Source organism: Amblyomma mixtum, chromosome 2 (genome assembly GCF_055824585.1).
Source record: "Amblyomma mixtum isolate Tamu chromosome 2, ASM5582458v1, whole genome shotgun sequence".
Classification (NCBI taxonomy): domain Eukaryota; kingdom Metazoa; phylum Arthropoda; class Arachnida; order Ixodida; family Ixodidae; genus Amblyomma; species Amblyomma mixtum.
Genome location: NC_143013.1, coordinates 321,470,027 through 321,489,048, shown reverse-complemented (window position 1 = coordinate 321,489,048; position 19,022 = coordinate 321,470,027). Strand labels below are relative to the sequence as shown.

Below are 19,022 nucleotides of genomic sequence, written 5' to 3'. Positions count from 1 at the left end.
TGACTCGCAAGGATGCCTATCCGCTCCCGACGATCAGCTCAATCGTAGGAAGCCTGGGCAGCGCGCGGTACTTTTCCACGCTAGATGCCTCCAAAGGTTACCTACAGGTCCAGATGGCTGACACTGACCGGTCCAAGACCGCGTTCACGTGCCACAGAGGGCTGTTTGAGTTCACTCGTATGTCCTTTCGTCTCTGCAATGGTCCTGCGACTTTTCAGAGGCTCATGGACCGCGTCCTGGGGGAAGCGAAATGGTCCCACGCCATGTGCTACCTGGACGATATCGTGATTTATTCACGAACCTTCGATGAGCACTTAGGCCACATTGCCGACGTGCTTGAGAGGGTACGGGCTGCTGGGATGACTTTGAATCCTGCGAAAGCCCAAATAGCGCGGACCCGGGTTCAGTTACTAGGGTTTACGCTGGGCGAGGGCTCCATTGAGCCTGATGCGGAGAAACTTCGAGCCATACTCGAATTTCCCGCGCCCAAGGACGTACGCGGCCTCCGCCGTTTTCTGGGAATGGCCAATTTTTATCGGTCGTTCATCCCGTCCTGTGCCCGTGTGCAGGCACCCTTGACCAAGCTCTTGGGAAAGACTGCAGCGTGGCGATGGGGGCCCGAGCAAGAGCGATCCTTTCGCCTCCTGTCTAGTGCCATTGCCGAGACAGCGCAGCTCAGGCTACCCGACCTGACCAGACAGTTCGTAGTCCAGACTGACGCGAGCGATCTGGGTTTAGGAGCAGTTCTCCTACAGGAATTCGATGGCGTGCTGCAACCGCTGGCCTTTGCCAGCCGCTCCTTGCTGCCCTCGGAGAGGAATTATTCCGTGACCGAGAAGGAGTGCCTCGCCATCGTGTTTGCACTGCGCAAATTTGACGTCTACCTTGATGGAACGCAATTCGTGGTGCAGACAGACCACAGTGCGCTCAGCTGGCTGATGCGGCTCCGCGAGCCTGCGGGTCGGCTGGCGCGTTGGGCTCTCCTGATACAGCATTACGACTTTTCGGTGCAGTATCGAAAGGGGAGCACAAACGTGGTAGCTGACGCGCTATCCCGTGCCCCACTCGCCAGCGGCGCCTTGACGCCTGTAGGCGGAGGGGGCGAAACAGCGGACGAGCCGCCGGGCGGCAAGGAGGGGGAGCCCGCAAACGGGTTAACCCATTCCGCTAACCAGGCAAGCAGCGCTTCGCAAAGCGGACGAGAGGCAAAGCTCTTCGTTAGCGCCTCGGAAGTGCCGACGCGAACGGAAATTTTGGCTGCAAACCTGAGTGGGGACGAGACCATGCTCCCCTCTGGGATGACTGGAATCGTTTTCAGCCGTAAAGAGCTACTGAAAGCCCAGCAAAATGACCCCTTTTGTCGCGAGGTGAGCGACAGTCTCAGGGAGACGGAGCGCCGTGACGCTACTTGTATTGTAGCGGGCGCAGGGGGGGCAGAAGCCAGCGTGTGTCGGGGCGAACCCCGGGGATTCATATTTGCTGGACAATGACGGGCTCGTGCTGAAATACATAGCCACCGATGACGAGTCCATCGACCCGTTCAAGGTGGTTATCCCCAAAAGTCTGAGGGGTACACTGTTGAGATTCTCTCATGACGAACCACTGGCCGGTCATCTGAGTGGCTCCAAAGTTTTTGCAAAACTGAGTCAATCGGTGACGTGGCCCGGCATGAAGCGTGACATTTTCCGCTATTGCCGTTCCTGCCATGTCTGTCAAGCGGTGAAGTCACGGGGCGGCAAAGTGTGCGTCCGTGGCAGATGGCCACCTGCGATTTGATGGGGCCTTTCCCCAGGAGCAAGCAGGGGTTCATTTACTTGATGGTAGTCGCTGACCACTTTTCCAAATGGGTTGAGTTGTACCCCCTTCGGAAAGTGTCAGCACGAGCGGTGCTCGATAAACTCCAGGAAGTGTTCTGTCGGTTCGGCTTTCCGGAAATACTGATCACGGACAATGCGTCCTATTTCACCGCTCGGGTGTTCGGTAACACGTGCCGTTCCCTCGGAATCGAGCACTACACCACTTCACCCTACCACCCGCAGTCCAATTTGACCGAGCGAATCAACCGAACGCTCAAGCCAATGCTTGCGGCCTTTGCCGAGTGTCAAAAGGATTGGGCAGACCATTTGAGTGAGTTCGCGTTCGCCATTCGAACAGCTGAGAATCGCTCAACTGGTTTCTCTCCCGCCTTCCTCAATTTCGGGAGGGAGCTGGCGAATCCGATGTCAAACGTCGTGCAGAGCCAGCTCGGGGATGAGCAGACGCGGGCAGACTGCTCTGCTTATGCGTCGACGCTTCGGGACCGGCTTGGTCGGGCTCTCAACAGAGCAAGGCAGAGTTTGGCGGCAGCCAGAGCCCAACAGAAGGCTCAATATGACCGCAAGCACCGCCGCCTGACTTTTCAGGTGGGTGATCTTGTCCTGAAGCGCAACCACGTTCTTAGCGATGCGAGCAAGGGGTTCTCAGCCTCCCTCGCTCCTAAGTGGCTTGGTCCGTACCGAGTGGTCCGAGTCTGGTCGCCACTCGCGTACCTGCTGGAGGATCCCCTTACGGGGAAAACCAGCCGTGCCCACATCGCAGACCTGAAGGCCTACGCGTCACGGTCTGACGAGCTTGCGCCGGTACCCATTGGTATCAAAGGCAAGCGCAAATGCACAACTGGTGCTTCGGAACGCAAGCGTACGGAGCACCGGTACAATCTGAGGCGACGATCACCGGTGTGATTGATGCCGGACGGCGGACTTTTCCGCAACCGAAGGCACGCAGCCTCAGCTAGCTGGCGAGCTTTCTCGTCAGGCCCTACCCAGGCAAAGCGCGGTGTGTTATTTTTTTTTTGTTTTGGCAGCATGCTCGGTTCCAGCCTTGTGTGTTTATCTATTTATTTATTTGTTTTGTTTTAGTCAGTTTTAGCCTCTTTCGTTTCCCGCTTGTTCGTCTGGTTTTGTTCTAACGTACCGAGATGTACATAGGCAAACTTCAGCCCGCTCGTGCTTGCTCTTATCTTCTAGAAGGAATGAATGAATGAATGAACTTTATTTCTGTCATCATGGGGCCTCACGGTCGGGGCGCAGCAATTAGGAGGGGGCGCCTCCCAGCCGGCTCTCAGCACCTGAGACCGCGGAGAGAGTCTTGTGGTAAGCTGTCTCCGCCTGACGGATGATGAGTCTCTGCTGATCCGGGTCGTGGCTTCGGATCAGCGCTTCCCAGGTGGCAAGGTCTGGGATGATTTGTGTTTTAGCCCCAGGAGAATCCTGACATTCCCAAATTAAGTGATTTTGCGAAGTGATTCTGTGACAGCTACTGCAGAGCTCAGGCTCCCCAGTGTCTTCGTCGTGCAGTATAAAGTAGGGAAAGAATCTGTTGACCTGAAGCCTCCTCCAGGCCCTGCACTCCTTTGGAGTGAGTGACCTATCCGGAAGTGAGAATGTTCTCCTATCTAGTCTTGGTGTCTCAGTAATTTCTTTATACGTTATGAGAGGGTCTTTATTCCCACTCCGGGGCACTTCCAGAGCTGCTCGGATGTATAATTCTCGAGCGAGGCTGTGAGCAGCCTCATTCCCTGGAGTGCCCTCATGAGCAGGAACCCATATGAGGGAGACCTCTCTGCTTGAGGGGTATCTTCTTAGTAATTTAGTGGCTTGACTGGAGACCACCCCCTTACAAAAGTTGTGGACAGCTGCCTTACTGTCAGACAAGATTATCTTGGCTTTTGTACTGACGCACGCAAGAGCAATAGCAGCTTCCTCTGCCACTAATGCACTGCTAGTATTAATCGATGCTGCTGTCACTTTCTGCCCATTCCCATCAACGACTGCAATGACAGAGGCGCCATCGGACCCACAGGCTGCGTCGCAGAAGGCTATGTTACCCGGCGGGTCCCGGGCAAGATTGTTCATTACTGTTCGAGCTCTGTGTCTTCTCCTTTCTTTATCATGCTCCGGGTGCATGTTCTTAGGTATACTGGCCATTTTGAGATGCTTCCGTATGTCTAAGGGGATTAGCTCTGCAGTATACGGGGGCTTCCTCTCGCTCTCCCCTAGGTCATTGAGGATCTGCCTGCCTGCTATTGAGGAGCTAGGCCTCCAAATTTGCGCTTCTCTTACTGCCCTGGTGATCTCCGCGCAAGTATTGTGGACTCCCATGCTAAGGAGTTTCTCCGTTGAGGAGTTCGGTGGGATGTCGAGAGCTCTTTTGTATGCATTTCGTATTAACTTGTCTATTTTCTCCTCCTCTTGCCCACTAAGCTTCAGAAATGGAGTCGCGTATGCAATCCTACTCACTATGAATGCATACTGAAAACTGCGCAAAAAACGAAGACACAGAACGAGAAGGCACGACACGGGCGCAGACTATCGTGCCTTCTCATTCTGTCTTCGTTTTTTGCGCAGTTTTCAGTATGAATTCCTACCAACTAGCCCAGTTTACCGTTCTTATTCACTATGAATGCTTGTACTAATCTCAGGAGACAGTGCTCTCGCAGGCCTTTGTTTCTGAGGGAGATCCGCCTAAAGATACCTATGACCTGGGTGACATAGGTACTAAGCTTCTTGATAGTGGTTGTGTTACGCCCGTTCGTCTGTAGAAAATATCCCAGGACTCTAATAGTGTCAACCCTAGGTACTAACCTACCACCAACAACAACCTCTATCGAGTCGTATAGGTGAGGGAAGCGAGTCTCTTTCTTCATCTGGTCTTTGTTATTAAGCGAGAAGATCTCAGATTTTTGAGGGGAGCAGGAAAGCCCTCTCTCCAGAGCATAGTTTTCAACTACCTCTGCCGCTGCCTGCAGTCGGTATGAGATGTCAGCGTTCGTTCCCCCTGCTGTCCAAATAGTTATATCATCAGCATAAATACTGTGCTTTAGCCCGTCAATTTTATTTAGTCTGTGGGATAGTCCTCTCATGGCAAAATTGAAGAGCATTGGAGAGAGGACTGAACCTTGAGGGGTCCCCTTATTTCCGAGCCCAATCTGCTTCGAGGAAAGTCCTACAAAGCTTATAGTGGTCTTTCGATTACTTAAGAATCTTTTGACATAGTTAAAGCAATTGATGCCTACTCCGGCTTCAATGAGGCCTTCAAGGACCGCTTTGTGCTCAACGTTATCGAAGGCTTTTGTAAGATCCAGCCCCAAGATTGCCCTGCCCCCTTTAGTTCCGTCGGGATCATCAAGTATATCATGTTTAAGCCTTAACATAACGTCCTGTGCGCTGAGACGCGGTCTATAACCTACCATTTCAACCGGCCAGAGTCCCTCGCTCTCCATGTAGCACGAGACTCTTGTTTGCACCACCTTTTCCATGAGCTTGCCCAAGCAAGACGTCAGAGAGATGGGTCTCATGTTGCCCAGATCAAGACTTTTTCCCGGCTTTCTAGAAGGAATAGATTGGATTAGGTGTCGTTTGTACAGCGCGCCTTTTCTCATTTCCGGCCCGACTGTGGGTGGTTGGCTCGTTAAGGAGCCGTGTGTCGCGGTGCGAGTTTTGTGCGGCCCGTTTGGAGGGGAAGTTGGCGGGGCGTTTGGGGCGATGGGGGGCGGAAAGTGCACCCTTTGACCCTCGCCGCGGCGCCTCTGGACGCTTCTGATGAGGGGATCGTTGTCGCCGACCGGTGTCCGCGCACGTGCCGGTGTACGTGTGTTTGTGTTTGTGGCTGTGTGTGCGCGTAACCATGAGCCGAGGCGACGCCTGTGAGTTGTGCCGCTGTGCTTCTGCGTGAGCGCGACGATGAGAAGGACCCCTCGCTGTGGCCAAGGTTACACATCAGGACGCCGACGAACGTCCTCGCCCGTTTCAGCCGGCGTGAAGGGGGTGCACTAACTCTCTTGTGCCGAACGTGATGTCGTGTCCAAGGGCGCGAGGTCAGTGCTCTGCCGCGGCCCCGTCGTCATCAACGCACCCTACATCAACGGAAAGAAGACCGCCATCAGTCGTCGGCCCTCCTAACCCGTTCAACTTGAAGCCTGCGAGCGGTGAGTCGCCGACCGGCCCACTGGGCCGCGCCATCGAACTTTGAGGCTGACATCCGCCTGTCACATAGTTGTACAGTTGAATTCACATCCTCTTGTGTACCGTGTATATAATCTGCAAGCTGTTTTGATTTACTGAAGCGTATGGCAGTGTTTGTTTGTTTGCCTTGTTTTTCCTTTGTTTTCTTACGTTGTTCTGGCTGGAACTGAAGTGTAGCTAGTTTTGTTTTGTGTATTCATTTCTTTATTTTGGAACTGAAGTGTAGCTAGTTTTTTTTGTGTGTATTCATTTCTTTATTTTTGGAACTGAAGTGTAGCTTATTTTTTTGTGTGTATTGATTTCTTTATTTTGGCCGCGTGCTTTGCCGATGGGTAGGAGGGCATTTAAGGAGAGGGGGATGTGGGAATCCTGGCTTTCCGCCGTTGCCTTTGCGCGGCTGTGCCGGCTTCCTGCGTTGTTTCTCCTCTTTCCCTTGCTCCCGCCTCAGGCGGTGGAATGGCGGCTAGGTGACTAATCACTGTCATTTGGCCACAGCTCCGCCCCGGCTCCCCAACGGCCTTTGCCATTGAGCGGCGCGTCGCAGCGAAAATTTCCAACTTGTTGAAACCTCGCCGCTCGTCGCAGCGACGACTCAAAACAGGTTTTTCCGTCGCGGCGACAGGATTCGCTAGCATTTTCGCTTGCATGTGAAACAGGCGTGCGTACGCTACTGTTTGTCCGTGCCGGCCTTTGCCGTTCGGACCAGTGTTTACTCGAGCTCGCCCGCACGTGTCCTCTGACCTGCAGTGGCTCGAGCCTGTCCAGCGGGGTCCAGCGACCTCAGACAGGCGTACCTTGCGTTGATTGCCCACTCTCTCTCGCAACCGGCCCAACGGTCGACACGAGAGGGAGATCACAGCACTGCCGCGGGGACATTCTCCTGCAGCGGCGTGCTAGCGGCGCGCGTTACTCGAGTCGCTTCGTGCGCGCAGCGGAGCCTTGCTCCTCGCGCGCCCCCGGGACGGGGTGACGATTGAGTGTGTGTGTACTGCATGCTGAAGGACGACGTGAATAAACGTCTCCTTTGTGAACTTGGAGGCCTATTTCTTTGCGGCGAATCGCTCTCCTCCCAGCGGAGGTTGAGAGCGCCGCATCGGTGTCCCAGTGTGTGTGTGGTGACGGCTGATCGGGGCCCTTGGCTCGCGCGAAGCTGGAACCCGCGGTGGGTGGTGGCCTGGGTCCACGTAGAAACCCACACTGTAATGTGCAATGCGCATCCGCGGTTTTCAACGTCACCGTTTCAGAGCCCGGCGTCGGTTGATTTTCGCCACAATTCGTTAAAACCGCGTCCTGCTTAAGACGCAGTCAGTCGACATTAACAAGAGGAAACTAGGCATGCACATATAATTCAAAATATTGTAAGCAAAGACGCAGCTTTTTTTTTTTTCAGATAAGCACTGAGCCACCGCGGCGGCTTGATTAGAGAAAGATGTTACAGCTGTAGGGGGGAGGAACGGACTCGCATTTCGCATATCGTCTATTAGATGCAGCCAACGCAATGGCGACCTCCTCCGCGTGTGTTATGTCACGGGCTCGGAAAGTAAGGCCGTTCACGTACTGTTTTGGATTGGTGGACGACTGCGGCTGTGTACCATCCCCCATGGTGGGGGCCTGAGGCATCCACGTAGAATACGCCGGGTTTCGATCCATAGTGGCGGGCCAGGGCTTCCGCCCGCGCCAGGCGCCGGCCATTATGGTCCTCACTGTTCATGTTCGCGGGAAGAGGGCGCACGTGGAGGGCGCATCTCCACTGGGATGGAATACGGACGCGCTCTTCCATGAGAGTGGTGTGTTGGATGTGTAGTCGGGCAAGGAGGCGGCGACCCGACGATGTCTTCGAGAGACGTGTGTATTGGTTAGTCAAGTGGGCTTCCCGGAGCTTCCAAAATGTGTTCACCATGCCTAGCCCCAGGAGGCGCTTGTTGGAGGTAGTCACGGGGAGGCCTAGAGCCCGCTTAATAATTTTGCGGAGGATGACTTCGAGTGAATGCTCGTCTTGCTTCCGCAGGTGGAGGTATGGAGTCGAATATAGAATTCGACTGGTTACAAATCCATGCGCCAGCCGCAAGGCGTCCTTACATCGTAACTCCCCGCGCTTGTTAGAAACCCGGCGGACCAAGCGGCCCACCTGGTCCCAATGTTGTTTCTGACCGTCTGTCTTGATGTATAAAGAGCCCCCGGACTTCGATATTTGCAGGGATTGGACCTGTCTCGAGAGGCAATGAAATTTTGGCTGTGCACTTTGGTGAGGGGCGTATGTGCACAAATTCAGACTTTTGGGTGGAGCATTGGAGGCCGCAGCGGCGAGCATAACGGTCCACTATGGTCGCCGCCTCCTGCAGGTTAGCCTCAATGTCTGCAAGGGAACCCTGCGTGGCCCACAGGGTGATGTCATCAGCGTACAGCGCATGCTGCACACCGGCGACAGCGCCCAGCTGGGCCGGTAGGCGCATCATAGCCAAATTGAATAAGAGGGAAGAGAGCACCGCGCCCTGGAGTGTATCCCTGGTCCTAAATGAAAAGGGCCATGTTCTTTATCCTGGATCCGAATGTAAGATTGTCTGTCGGTTAAAAATTGCCGAATGTATTGAAAGGCATTTCTGCCGCAGTTAGTTTGAGAGAGGTGGGTGAGAATGATCTCGTTGGTAACGTTGTCGAATGCACCCTTCAAATCCAAGGCGAGTACGACCTTGTCATTGTGAGGGCATTCCACGGGGTCGAGGACAGCCCGATTGAGTTGTAGCAGGACATCTTGTGCAGATCTGTGTGGGCGAAACCCGAACATGGTGTCTGCGAAAAGGTGTTTGGATTCCATGAACTCGGACAACCTGTCACGTACCATCGTCTCCATGAGTTTGCCCACACAGGAAGTCAGAGAGATGGGGCGGAGGTTGTCCGTGTTGATAGCCTTGCCAGCTTTAGGAATGAAGGTGACCAGACCAGGGCGGTCTTTCACTCGATGGGTAGTGGCACTTCCCCAAGCCAGATTGAGTTAATGTAATTCAATAAAGACAGGTATGCCGAGCCGGTGAGGTTGGCTAACAATTTGACTGTAATTTTGTCCCGACCCGGAGCGGTGCCGCGTTTCATTTTTGCCAGGGCCGCCTTCAGGTCGTGGAGCTGGAACGGTTGATCCAGCTCAACGTTCTCAGAACCTGCATAAGAGTACGCCGGCCCGCGGGAGTCCTGGGTGGTGCACAAGCATGGGCGTCCGGAAGGGGGGGGGGGGGGGGGGGGGCAAGGGGGGGGCGGTTGCCCCCCCTTGGAATTACGGATATTATTTATGCCCTAATAGAAAACAACTACAAACCTACCACCTCCCCCACCCCCAGACATCGGGTGCACCCCCCTGGAAAAAGTTCTGCGGACGCCCTTGTGCACAAGTACTGGTCCCGGAGCCTGTGCGCCAATTGATTTGTGTTGCCCTGAAAGCTGTGTATTGCTCTTTGGAGGTGTTTTTGAGTTTTCGTGCGTGTTTGCGTTGGGTCAATTAGGGCGCGAAAGAGTCGCCACGTGTTCCGGCTGGACATTTGCCGCGCGGCCGCATTGCATCGGGCCACCCAGTTTGGAGTCGGTGGTCGAGCCTATCGCGCCTCTCGATCGTTCAGTGTGCGGAGAAAATGCAAAAACCAAGAAAATAATTCTATTGAAGGCGGGGCCAATACGTAGCAATGTGACGCACAGACACCACGCCTCCGGCTTACATCGGAGAACGAAGGGGTGATTTTGCCTTGCCGAGCCTACTCGACGAGGAGCGGGAGAGAAAAATATCGAGGAGGGAACGGAAGGAGAGGAGGCACGCTCCAAGAGCGGTAGAGGGTGTATGCGATCGCAAACGACATGCGGCCCATTTCGGTCTATTCGTTACGGTTTCCGATAAAGCGGGAGAGATAGAGAGAGAGACGACTTTATTCACACCACGACACCCTCTAGAGGAGGTCATGATTCACACCGACATGGACCTCGGGGCAGGGGCTCAGCCAGAGGGAGGGTCTTGCCGGCCCTCCTGCGCAGTGACCGCAGAGAAGGTCTTGGAGTAAGCCTTCTCTGCCAGGCTTAGGACGATCTTTTGTACATCCGCATTTGGGTTGCGGATCTAGGACTCCCAGGCAACTTGATCAAGGGGATCAGCCTGTTTAGCTCCCGGAGTTTCGTGGCATTGCCAGATTAGATTATTTTGGCTCATATGTACGTTATAGAGATTGAGGGAGCGTAACAAATCAATTTAAACCTGTCGCGCGACCTCCGCGACTCGCCATTGTGAACCCTAGCCTGTGCTCTCGGTCGGCGCCTACTATCGATGGCAAATGTGCTCTAAGGGTGATGCGTGGTTCTATATATTTTAGTTTAGAAAATACCAGGCGACCATGAATCACAACACTGCAGCAAGTGCCGACATACGAGAGCAGACAGGTGCAGCTGTTGGGAGCTCGATCGCAATCTCAATGCAGGAAATGAGCCCGGTCACTGTGGCAACAATCACTCTTCTGCCTCGTAACCAACTGGTGCCGCCTGCTTCGGGCTAAGTACTTTATGTTCGTGTTGGTGGATGGATGGAGAAACTTTATTTAGCAAGAGAATTCGAGGCCCGCAGGCCTCCTGGGTCTCCACACGACCCCGCTCACGGTCTAAATTAACTTTCATATGGTGTTGGTCCACGATGCATGCGGCCCGGCTGATGGCGATCTTCTGCCTGGCCAGGTCCGCTGACCGCAGTGAGGTCTCCGCATGACAGAAGGATGTGGGTAAGGGTGGCCTTGGGGAGGGAGCACAAAATGCATATGGGGGGCACCGGCATAAATTTAGAAAGATTACCTGGTGTACACAGCGTTTGCGTCAGCAGGCGACGCAAGATTGACTGTTCTCTGGTAGTGAGGGATGGGTGGGGTTGCTGGTAGATTAGGCGCTCAGCGCAGGAGTTTGCAGTGAGCTCAGCAAACGAGTGCGTACGCTCCTTCGAGAAATACCCCACAAGGTCCACCTGTGCCCGGTTTCTAGACCCTTGGGCTAAGGAGCCGGCGGCCTCTTTGCTGGGATCTCCCGAGTGCGCGGACACCCAGATGAGCTCAGCACGTCGTGGGTGGTGGGCAAGTGCAGCAGGCATTGTGCTGGGGGATGAACCCTGCCCCTGGTAAAATTTAGAATGGCGGTTTTTGTGTCACTAATAATGTAATGGGCGTCTGTGTATGCCAGAGAAAGGTCTATAGCGGTCTCCTTGGCTTCCTCATAGGTGGTGCCTGAAGGAAGCTCGAAAGGTAAGGGTGATATGTGTGGGTCGTAGACAACCGCAGTGGCTCCGTACACATTGCAGGCATATATAACCTAGAACAGAGCACAAAAGGCTAATCTCTATGTATCTGAAAACGGCTAGGCGGAATCAATGTGATCGAGCCATTGCATTTTACAAGTTCTCGTTTCGGTCCCAAGGAAGGACACAAAGAAAAAAGGCTGAGGCTTAACTTGGTTAAGCCTGGAGAATGCGAAGCATCATCGTGTCGCGTAATTTTGAGGCGCACAACCACAGCGACGGCGCGAGGTGGGCCCCCGTTTCTCCACTGTCGTGACGTCATGTATCACGTGATTTAGAGGCGCACAACCACAGCGACGACGCGAGGTGGGCCCCGTTTCTCCACTGTCGTGACGTCATCGTGTCACGTGGTGTGAAGTCATGTATCACGTGATTTGGAGGCGCACAACCACAGCGACGGCGCGAGGTGGGCCCCCGTTTCTCCACTGCCGTGACGTCATCGTGTCACGTGGTGTGGCATCATCGTGTCACGTGATTTGGAGGTGCACAACCACAGCGACGGCGCAAGGTGGGCCCCCGTTTCTCTACTGTCGTGACGTCATCGTGTCACGTGGTGTGACGTCATGTATCACGTGATCTGGAGGCGCATAACCACGGTGAAGGGCTGAAGTGGTAGCTAAAGTAGTATGCTTCGCATAAAAAGCCACCTGTCTCGCATTTACCAGTGCGCATCGTCAACTTGTAGAGGATCACCGGGCAGCAGCTCCAGATGGTGCCATGTTCCCGTGAACAGCGCAGTGGCAAGGCACGGTACGCGGTAAACAGTGACGGTAGCAGTGCGCGCTATGCTAAAAAGTATCGCGTGTAGGTCGTCACCCCGTCACAGTATCTCGTGCTCGAGTTCGGATAAAGAGAAGGCCATTGATCAATGCTCTCTTCTCCGCCGTCGACGTGACGGTGAAGCATCGCTGCACCAGCTGGACGTTCATAGGGTTGTTGCAAGCATGGAAACGACGCTGCAAGCCTTAGCAAGGAGGAGTTAAAGGGAACAGGCAACTATGGTGTGCAAACTTCCGCGACGTGCTCAGATAGGCTGTTTTGATTGATCCAACCCAACGCCGTCACTGGGACAGTGAAATGGGAATGGGAAACACTGCGAAAATAGTTGAAGGCAGCATTTTGTTTGCTTGTATATTGAAATTTTATCGAATAACTCCCGTTCCTATGCACCGATTCCTGTAATTCTTTTTGAGCCAGCATCTGTGTGACTTAAAGAATCACCTGAAGTATAGGCAGCATCCCTTCAAGCAGTGTTTCAGCGCCCCTTTAACGAACACTGACAACGCACAGTACACAGGCCTCTAGAATTTTGCCTACATCGAAACTCGACCACTGTGGCCGGGATCGAACCCGTATGTCTCGAGTCAGCAGCCGAGCACCATAACCACTCAGCCACATCTGACAGTAGAAGACATGCGCGAGTGCTGGATTCTGCATAGCTTCGGATTCTGCATAGTGCGTAGCTTCAACAGTGCAGGCCGGATCATGAGACGATAATCACATTAGCATTCCTGCAGCCTTTTTTTTCCATAAACCATAAGAATAATGAACCACGAACTGAAAACCACGAGAATAATGGTGCGACTTGAGAACCAAGCCAAATTTGCCTCTGCGCCTGAGATACGACGATTTTCTCATAAGACGAGATAATTTTCTCTCAAGAATGTTGAATAAACTAGACCGTGCTCCACCACATAAGTTCTTGCAGCAGAGAGAAAGCTATCCAAATGCGACGTAACACGCGAGGTAACATGAATCAGCTATCACTGCTTGTGGGCAGGCAGAAATTCTGCCATACATAAAAAAAAATTAGGCAGTGGCTTAGCTCTGGTTAAGCCTGGATATACAAGCGAAAAGCTTCAGTTATTCTTAGTTTGACGGCCATCCACACAGTGCCTGTATGGAGGCGGAGGAGGAGACGCAGGAATGCGGAGAGGAGGGTTGCCGACTGCGACGTGGGCAACATGCGGCTGCAACGAAAGGTTTAACGGTGGGTGAGGAGGCGAAGCGCGCAGTTGTAGCGACAGCGAGGAGGCGACGCACACGCGCAGTAGCGCACGGCTGCGCTGAAAGCTCAGGCGACGGCTGCGGCAGCGGCGAGGAGCGACCACCTGCGCAGCGCGTGACTCCACTCGGTTTCTCGCATGTGCATAACTCACCAGTTTGGCTCACACGAAGCTTGGCTCTGACCCACGTAGTGAAGCTTTTCTCTTCAAAAAAACTACAGAGAATGCTTACTACATTCGAATCAGAGCGAGAGCACGGATTTGTGCTATGTAGAAGACGACGGTGAGCAGGCAGTGCCACGGGATGGAACAGATGGAAGTTGATGAAGACGATGCTCTTCAATGCGCAGCGCGAGAGTGTGGTGCAGTTTAACGCAAGGCGTGTTGGCTGTGGCGATAGGGTGGTGGTCTCGCTGAGGGGCCCTTAAAGATCTGTTCACGCAGCCGCGGGTTCCACTCCCAGTCATGGATATTGATTCAATTTCTTTTTCTCTTTTTCATGGTGTGACCTCTAACTCAGCTGAAGGTCAAATTTACATGGTCCGTGATTGAAGCCCAAGGTCCCGCAGTGAAGCGTTGGCTTCAAAACTTGCAAGTTGGAATATATATATCTAGACACTTGTGGACGGCTGGTTTGCGGAAGCATGTCACTGCGCTTGAAGATGGAAAGAGCGGCGATGTGCTGGCGTGACCTGACCGCTGTTGTTCGCACCATTATAGTGCCTGCAGAAAGAAAACAGTGCAGCCATGTTATTAATATAAGGTGTGTGGACCTAAACACAGGCTTCAAGATGTTTTTATTGCTGTCAACTTGACTGCACACTGTTCAGTGCTTTCGCGACAACACCAGTCGGACACACCACTCCAATCGCTTGACATATAGCCTCTTTAATGTCGCGGATATGATTCATTTAAAGAAGTTTCATGCCTACAGTAATGTTTCGCTCCAAGGAAAACCTAGGACATCATTTATGGGCTAATATCCCACAGCTATGAGCAGCGGAATGCCACTGATTCACACTTTTCAGCGGCTTCCCTTCCGGCTCACAAGCGTGGCGGCGGGGGGCTGTCGGACGCAGAACTGGCTGTGCGGCGGCGCTGACCGCAAGCCAACAGTGGAAGTGACTGGCGGGTGCACGGTGCCTATAACGAAGTAATCACGGGGCCCCCTTTGACTGCATTACAACTGTATGAATGCAAATTACAGTGCTGCTGCAGCCACGACTGAACATTTAGACAATATTTATCTCAATAGGGCAGTCGAAACGTGAAAATCCCTCAAATGGGATTTCATGCCCCTAAATCTCGGCTGCAGGAGACATGCAGTCGTGCATGCAACAGTTGACATTCAATAAAAATTGGACCACTGACATTTATACTTATCCATCTAGAATATCACAAATCTAAACTGTAATAAATCTACAAGTTTATGAACAAATATTCAGCCTCCTTGGTTACTTCCCAATCAGGCTTCAAATGTAATGGGAAAAATGACTGAACTATATTTAAAGCAGACAAAGGGGGGGATTAGTATAAAATGTACAAATTTTATTTCACTTGCCATCACAAGTTGCCTGAAGATAAGTTATGTACACAGCAACTCAGCGCTAGGTCTGCTTGATGGTTTTCTGCTGTCGCAGTGAATGGGCCTTCCCTGAAAATGCTTCAAATTGCTCTTTACCCTTGCCCTGAAAAGAAAGTAGAAACAGAAAGAGAAGAAAAACAGAGTGCACTTTAGTTTCGCAACTATTTGTTTTCGGGCATCTTCACAGACACGGTATTGTTTTTATCATGTGCCTGATAAACGGTGGCAACCAATGTAATAGTAGTTGAATTGACACAATGAAAATTTTCACAACCTTTGCATTAGGTTACAGAACTTCTAGATTGGGATAGGAAACCAGATACTTGTGCAGGCATCAACACACAAGAAAGCTATAGCTTCCAGTATAAATGACAAATATGTTTGCTAGTATACAGAGAGGTATCCCCGTCTGGATTTTGCAAGAAGGCTAACCATGCCAGGCTGGTGCATGAACTTATGCTATGTGAGAGAGTGACTCACTTCTGCCTCCTCCATTGTAGGCCGAGCGGTCCTGATGAAATGAAGAGTGCCAATGACGTAGTCGTAGTCTGGAATGCCCCTGCAGAAGGGAGGAACAAAAAAGTGCTCTGCTGCCAAGACTCATTTTACATGACAATTCAGACCAACTGGGACCACCAAATGAGGCTCCAATAATTGGAAAAATTCTGAGACAATACTGCTACTTATCACACCAAATACACTTTTATTGCCAACAATTAATCAATTGTTCAGGCAATGGCAATCTTCACTGTCACTGCTCATTCCTTTACAATGAATTAACCATTAAGAAAGGACACTAGGGTTGTTACAGGTTAAAAAAAGTAAGGAGGACACTAAATTGGATTTGACGTTGAACATAGTGTAGCATACAAATAGCGCAGGTTGATGTTCACGTCCTGCATTTTTTTACTTTTGTAAACTACATTTTCTGGGCATCCCTCTGCATAAAGCAGCAGTAGGTTTCAATAACTGAAATCACTGGTCAAATGAAGTGAGCTTAGACGCTGTACTAAATACAGAGAAGGCCATCTAAAACTACGCTGATTGGTTTACAACCTTTAAAGGTGCACTGAAGAGGAATCTGAACTTGTCTTTTTGCCGCAGCAACTCGATCTACACGTTCCGAGCTTTCTCAGAAACTGCGATTTATTGCCCTGTGTGGCCGATTTCCGTAATTAAATCGAATTAACGTCCGGCTCCCGCCTTTTCTTTTTTAATTCTGCCTCGTACGGTGGGCGGAGTCGACCAACGCGTGGAGTGCCTTTCACCCAGTCCCGTGGCGGCCTGCCGCTCAGCCATCGGCGAAGTAATATGTAGTAGTCCGTAGTAGCAAATAGTCCACGCGTATTTTTAATTCTTCGGGCTTGTTTTGCGGCTATATTACGTGCGAATGAAACTATTTATTCATGGAAACCTAAAAAACAAAATAAAGCGAAAGCAAAGCCTCCACGGAGCTGGCTGAAAGGCACTTCACGCGTAGGTCGACTCCTCCCACCGTACGAGGGAGAATTTAAAAAAAAAGGTGGGAGTCGGACGTTAATTTGATTTAGTTACGGAAATCGGCCACACAGGGCAATAAGTCGCAGTTTCTAAGAATGATAGGAACGTGTAGATCGAGTTCCCGCGGCAAAAAGACAAGTTCAGAATCCTCTTCAGTGCACCTTTAAATTAAAATATTGTGTGCATTTAAGCTGCTTTAACGTTAGCTATGAATTTCGCCTCATTAATATGACAAGTGTGAAGTAAACCAAATAGCTGATTGCTCAAGTAACCTGCCAATGCTGCTATTTCAGTTTCACTGCCATAGTTTTCTTTGAAGCCTTGCCTCAGGTTAACAAGGACGCTCTGTATACAGAAAGGCTAAGCACCTGCCTTTTTTGGATACTGGTGTGGGCTAGTTGGTTTTGGATCTGTTTTGGATAACGTGATTGTGGATGGTAGCAATGCTGCCTTATGCTTTCCTTTGTTTCAAAGACTGTCGATTTCTTTCATATGTACATTAATACAGTACAGGGTGAGTCTAAGGTAGAAATTTTCTGGAAGAACAGCCATTTCTATTTCTTCACTGAAGGCTCAGCAAGAACTGCACTGTGCAACGAGGACCACCCCCGCTCACCTAGCCCGTTTCTGTGAGCTCATATGTGTTGCTGTAGAATTGACAAAAAATACCGACTTTTCCTGTGGCCATCTTCTGCATGGAGAAAGCCAATGTATTTCAGTGACGAGCTTTGGCACATAAATCTTGCAGTCCCACCAGATGTCCTTTTTCATGTGGGGGAGGTATCCTATACTTACACGGGTGAAAACTGCAATTGTCGCTGCTCAAGAAACCACTTTGGAGGACTACTTTGAGTGGTTCATTGTCCAACTCATCCTGCTCAGTTTGTGACTCCCTGACTGATCCCTTTCAACTACAAAAGCGCCTGCAAAAGCTTTCAGCCTTCCCTTGCATAACACATGGCCACGCTGTATATGTTCTCTCAATAGTGCCTGTGCAGCTATTCCAAACCTTCCAAGTGCGTGCAAAGATGATAGAACCTCACTCAGCACGACAGATAATATAGTTGCAATGTGGCAGAAACATCAACACAGCACTTGCTACGTTGAAGCGATGCATAATAAAAATCTGAACGAGTTGGAATGATATGCTACAATGCAATGCAGCAACACAGTGGACACGGGCGTGTCCGCCACAGAAGCCAGGCCAATCAGACTGTTGCAAGGAGGTGCTGACTGCTCTGCTAAACAAATAGTAGGCGATGTCCAACTGGGATTTGGTCTGCTGTGGCACTATATAACGCAGGATAGAAACTGACACATCAGCACTCCTTTAGCTGGCCGTTACACAATACTAATAAACCCTAGCAATGCGCGTTCAGTTACTCTCAATAAAGATTCAGGAGAGCCATTCAGTGATACTGAATGTGCTAATATCTTTTCAACTGCTTTTTCCTCTGTTTTCACCAGCGAGCCTGATGCGCCCTTACCTATTCTGCCTACGACCATTCTGCACACCATGCCTGTAACCAATGTTTCTGCTAATGGATTATTGTACTGACCAGATAAAATTAAACTTTCATCTGCAGCAGGCACTGACGAAATAAATTCTAAACTTTTAAAGAACACAAAGTGCATTTCTGCCGAATATTCATTGTTACTGTTTGCTTAGTCACCCTCCACAGGCACCATAAGTGATGATTGGAAGAAGGGAAAGGTCGTTCCAGTCTACAAATCTGGTAACAAAACTCACCATTAAATTATCGTCCTATCTCGCTCACAGGTGTACCGTGTAAAATCATGGAGCATATCATCTACTCTGAAATCATTCAGTTCCTGGATGGTAACAAATTTTTTCATCCTGCACAACATTTGCAAGGACTATTCCTGTAAAACACAATTAGCAGTCTTTCTTCATGATCTGCATGTGAACCTTGACTTGAATATCCAGACGGACATCACTTTCTTAGACTTTGCTAAAGCATTCGACAAAGTTTCGTATCGACGTTTGATGTTAAACTTTCGCAGCTCAACTTGCCCTAACATCTTAAAATGGATTCAAGCATTTCTAACGTGTCGCTTTCAGTCAGTTGCTGTTAACAGCCAGTCGTCCCATCTCACCCGCGTAACCTCAGGCATACTTCAGGGCTCGGTCCTAGGTCCTCTTTTCTTCCTAATATACATAAATGACTTGCCAGAACATCTACCATGCAATATCCATTTATTTGCCGTACAACTGCGTTATCTACCACTCAATAACTAATATTTCCGCCCAAAAAGCCTTTCAGGATGATCTTAAGAGCATTGAAAAATGGTGCGATGATTGGCTAATGACACTTTACCCTAACAAATGCAAGCTTATTTCGTTTCACCGCAGACTTAACCCGTTGTCGTTTTCTTACAAAATTGCTAACAGTCCAATAGAGCACATTCATTCAAATATATACTTAGCTATCACTGTAAGTCATGATTTAACTTGGCGTGAACATGCTACTAATGTTACTTCATCTGCAAACAAAACCCTCGGATATCTGAGGTGCCATTTACGTCATGCAACAAAAGAGGTCAAACTACTCGCTTATACATCATTGGCAAGGCCAAAACTAGAATACGCATCCTCCATA

At 50.8% G+C, this 19,022-nt stretch overlaps 1 protein-coding gene across 1 annotated transcript in view; it reads right to left on the bottom strand.

Moving 5' to 3' along the window:
• Positions 1 to 14,843: 14,843 nt before the first annotated feature.
• Positions 14,844 to 19,022, bottom strand: part of Ufd1 (ubiquitin fusion-degradation 1-like) — a 38,252-nt gene continuing 34,073 nt past the window's right edge. Inside the window, exons 11-12 of the mRNA XM_089575267.1 lie at positions 15,382 to 15,460; positions 14,844 to 15,004 (exon numbers count right to left, since the gene is read on the bottom strand). Of these exons, the coding sequence (XP_089431393.1) occupies positions 14,924 to 15,004; positions 15,382 to 15,460 (160 nt within the window). The 3' untranslated portion in view covers positions 14,844 to 14,923. The remainder of the gene's footprint in view (positions 15,005 to 15,381; positions 15,461 to 19,022) is intronic.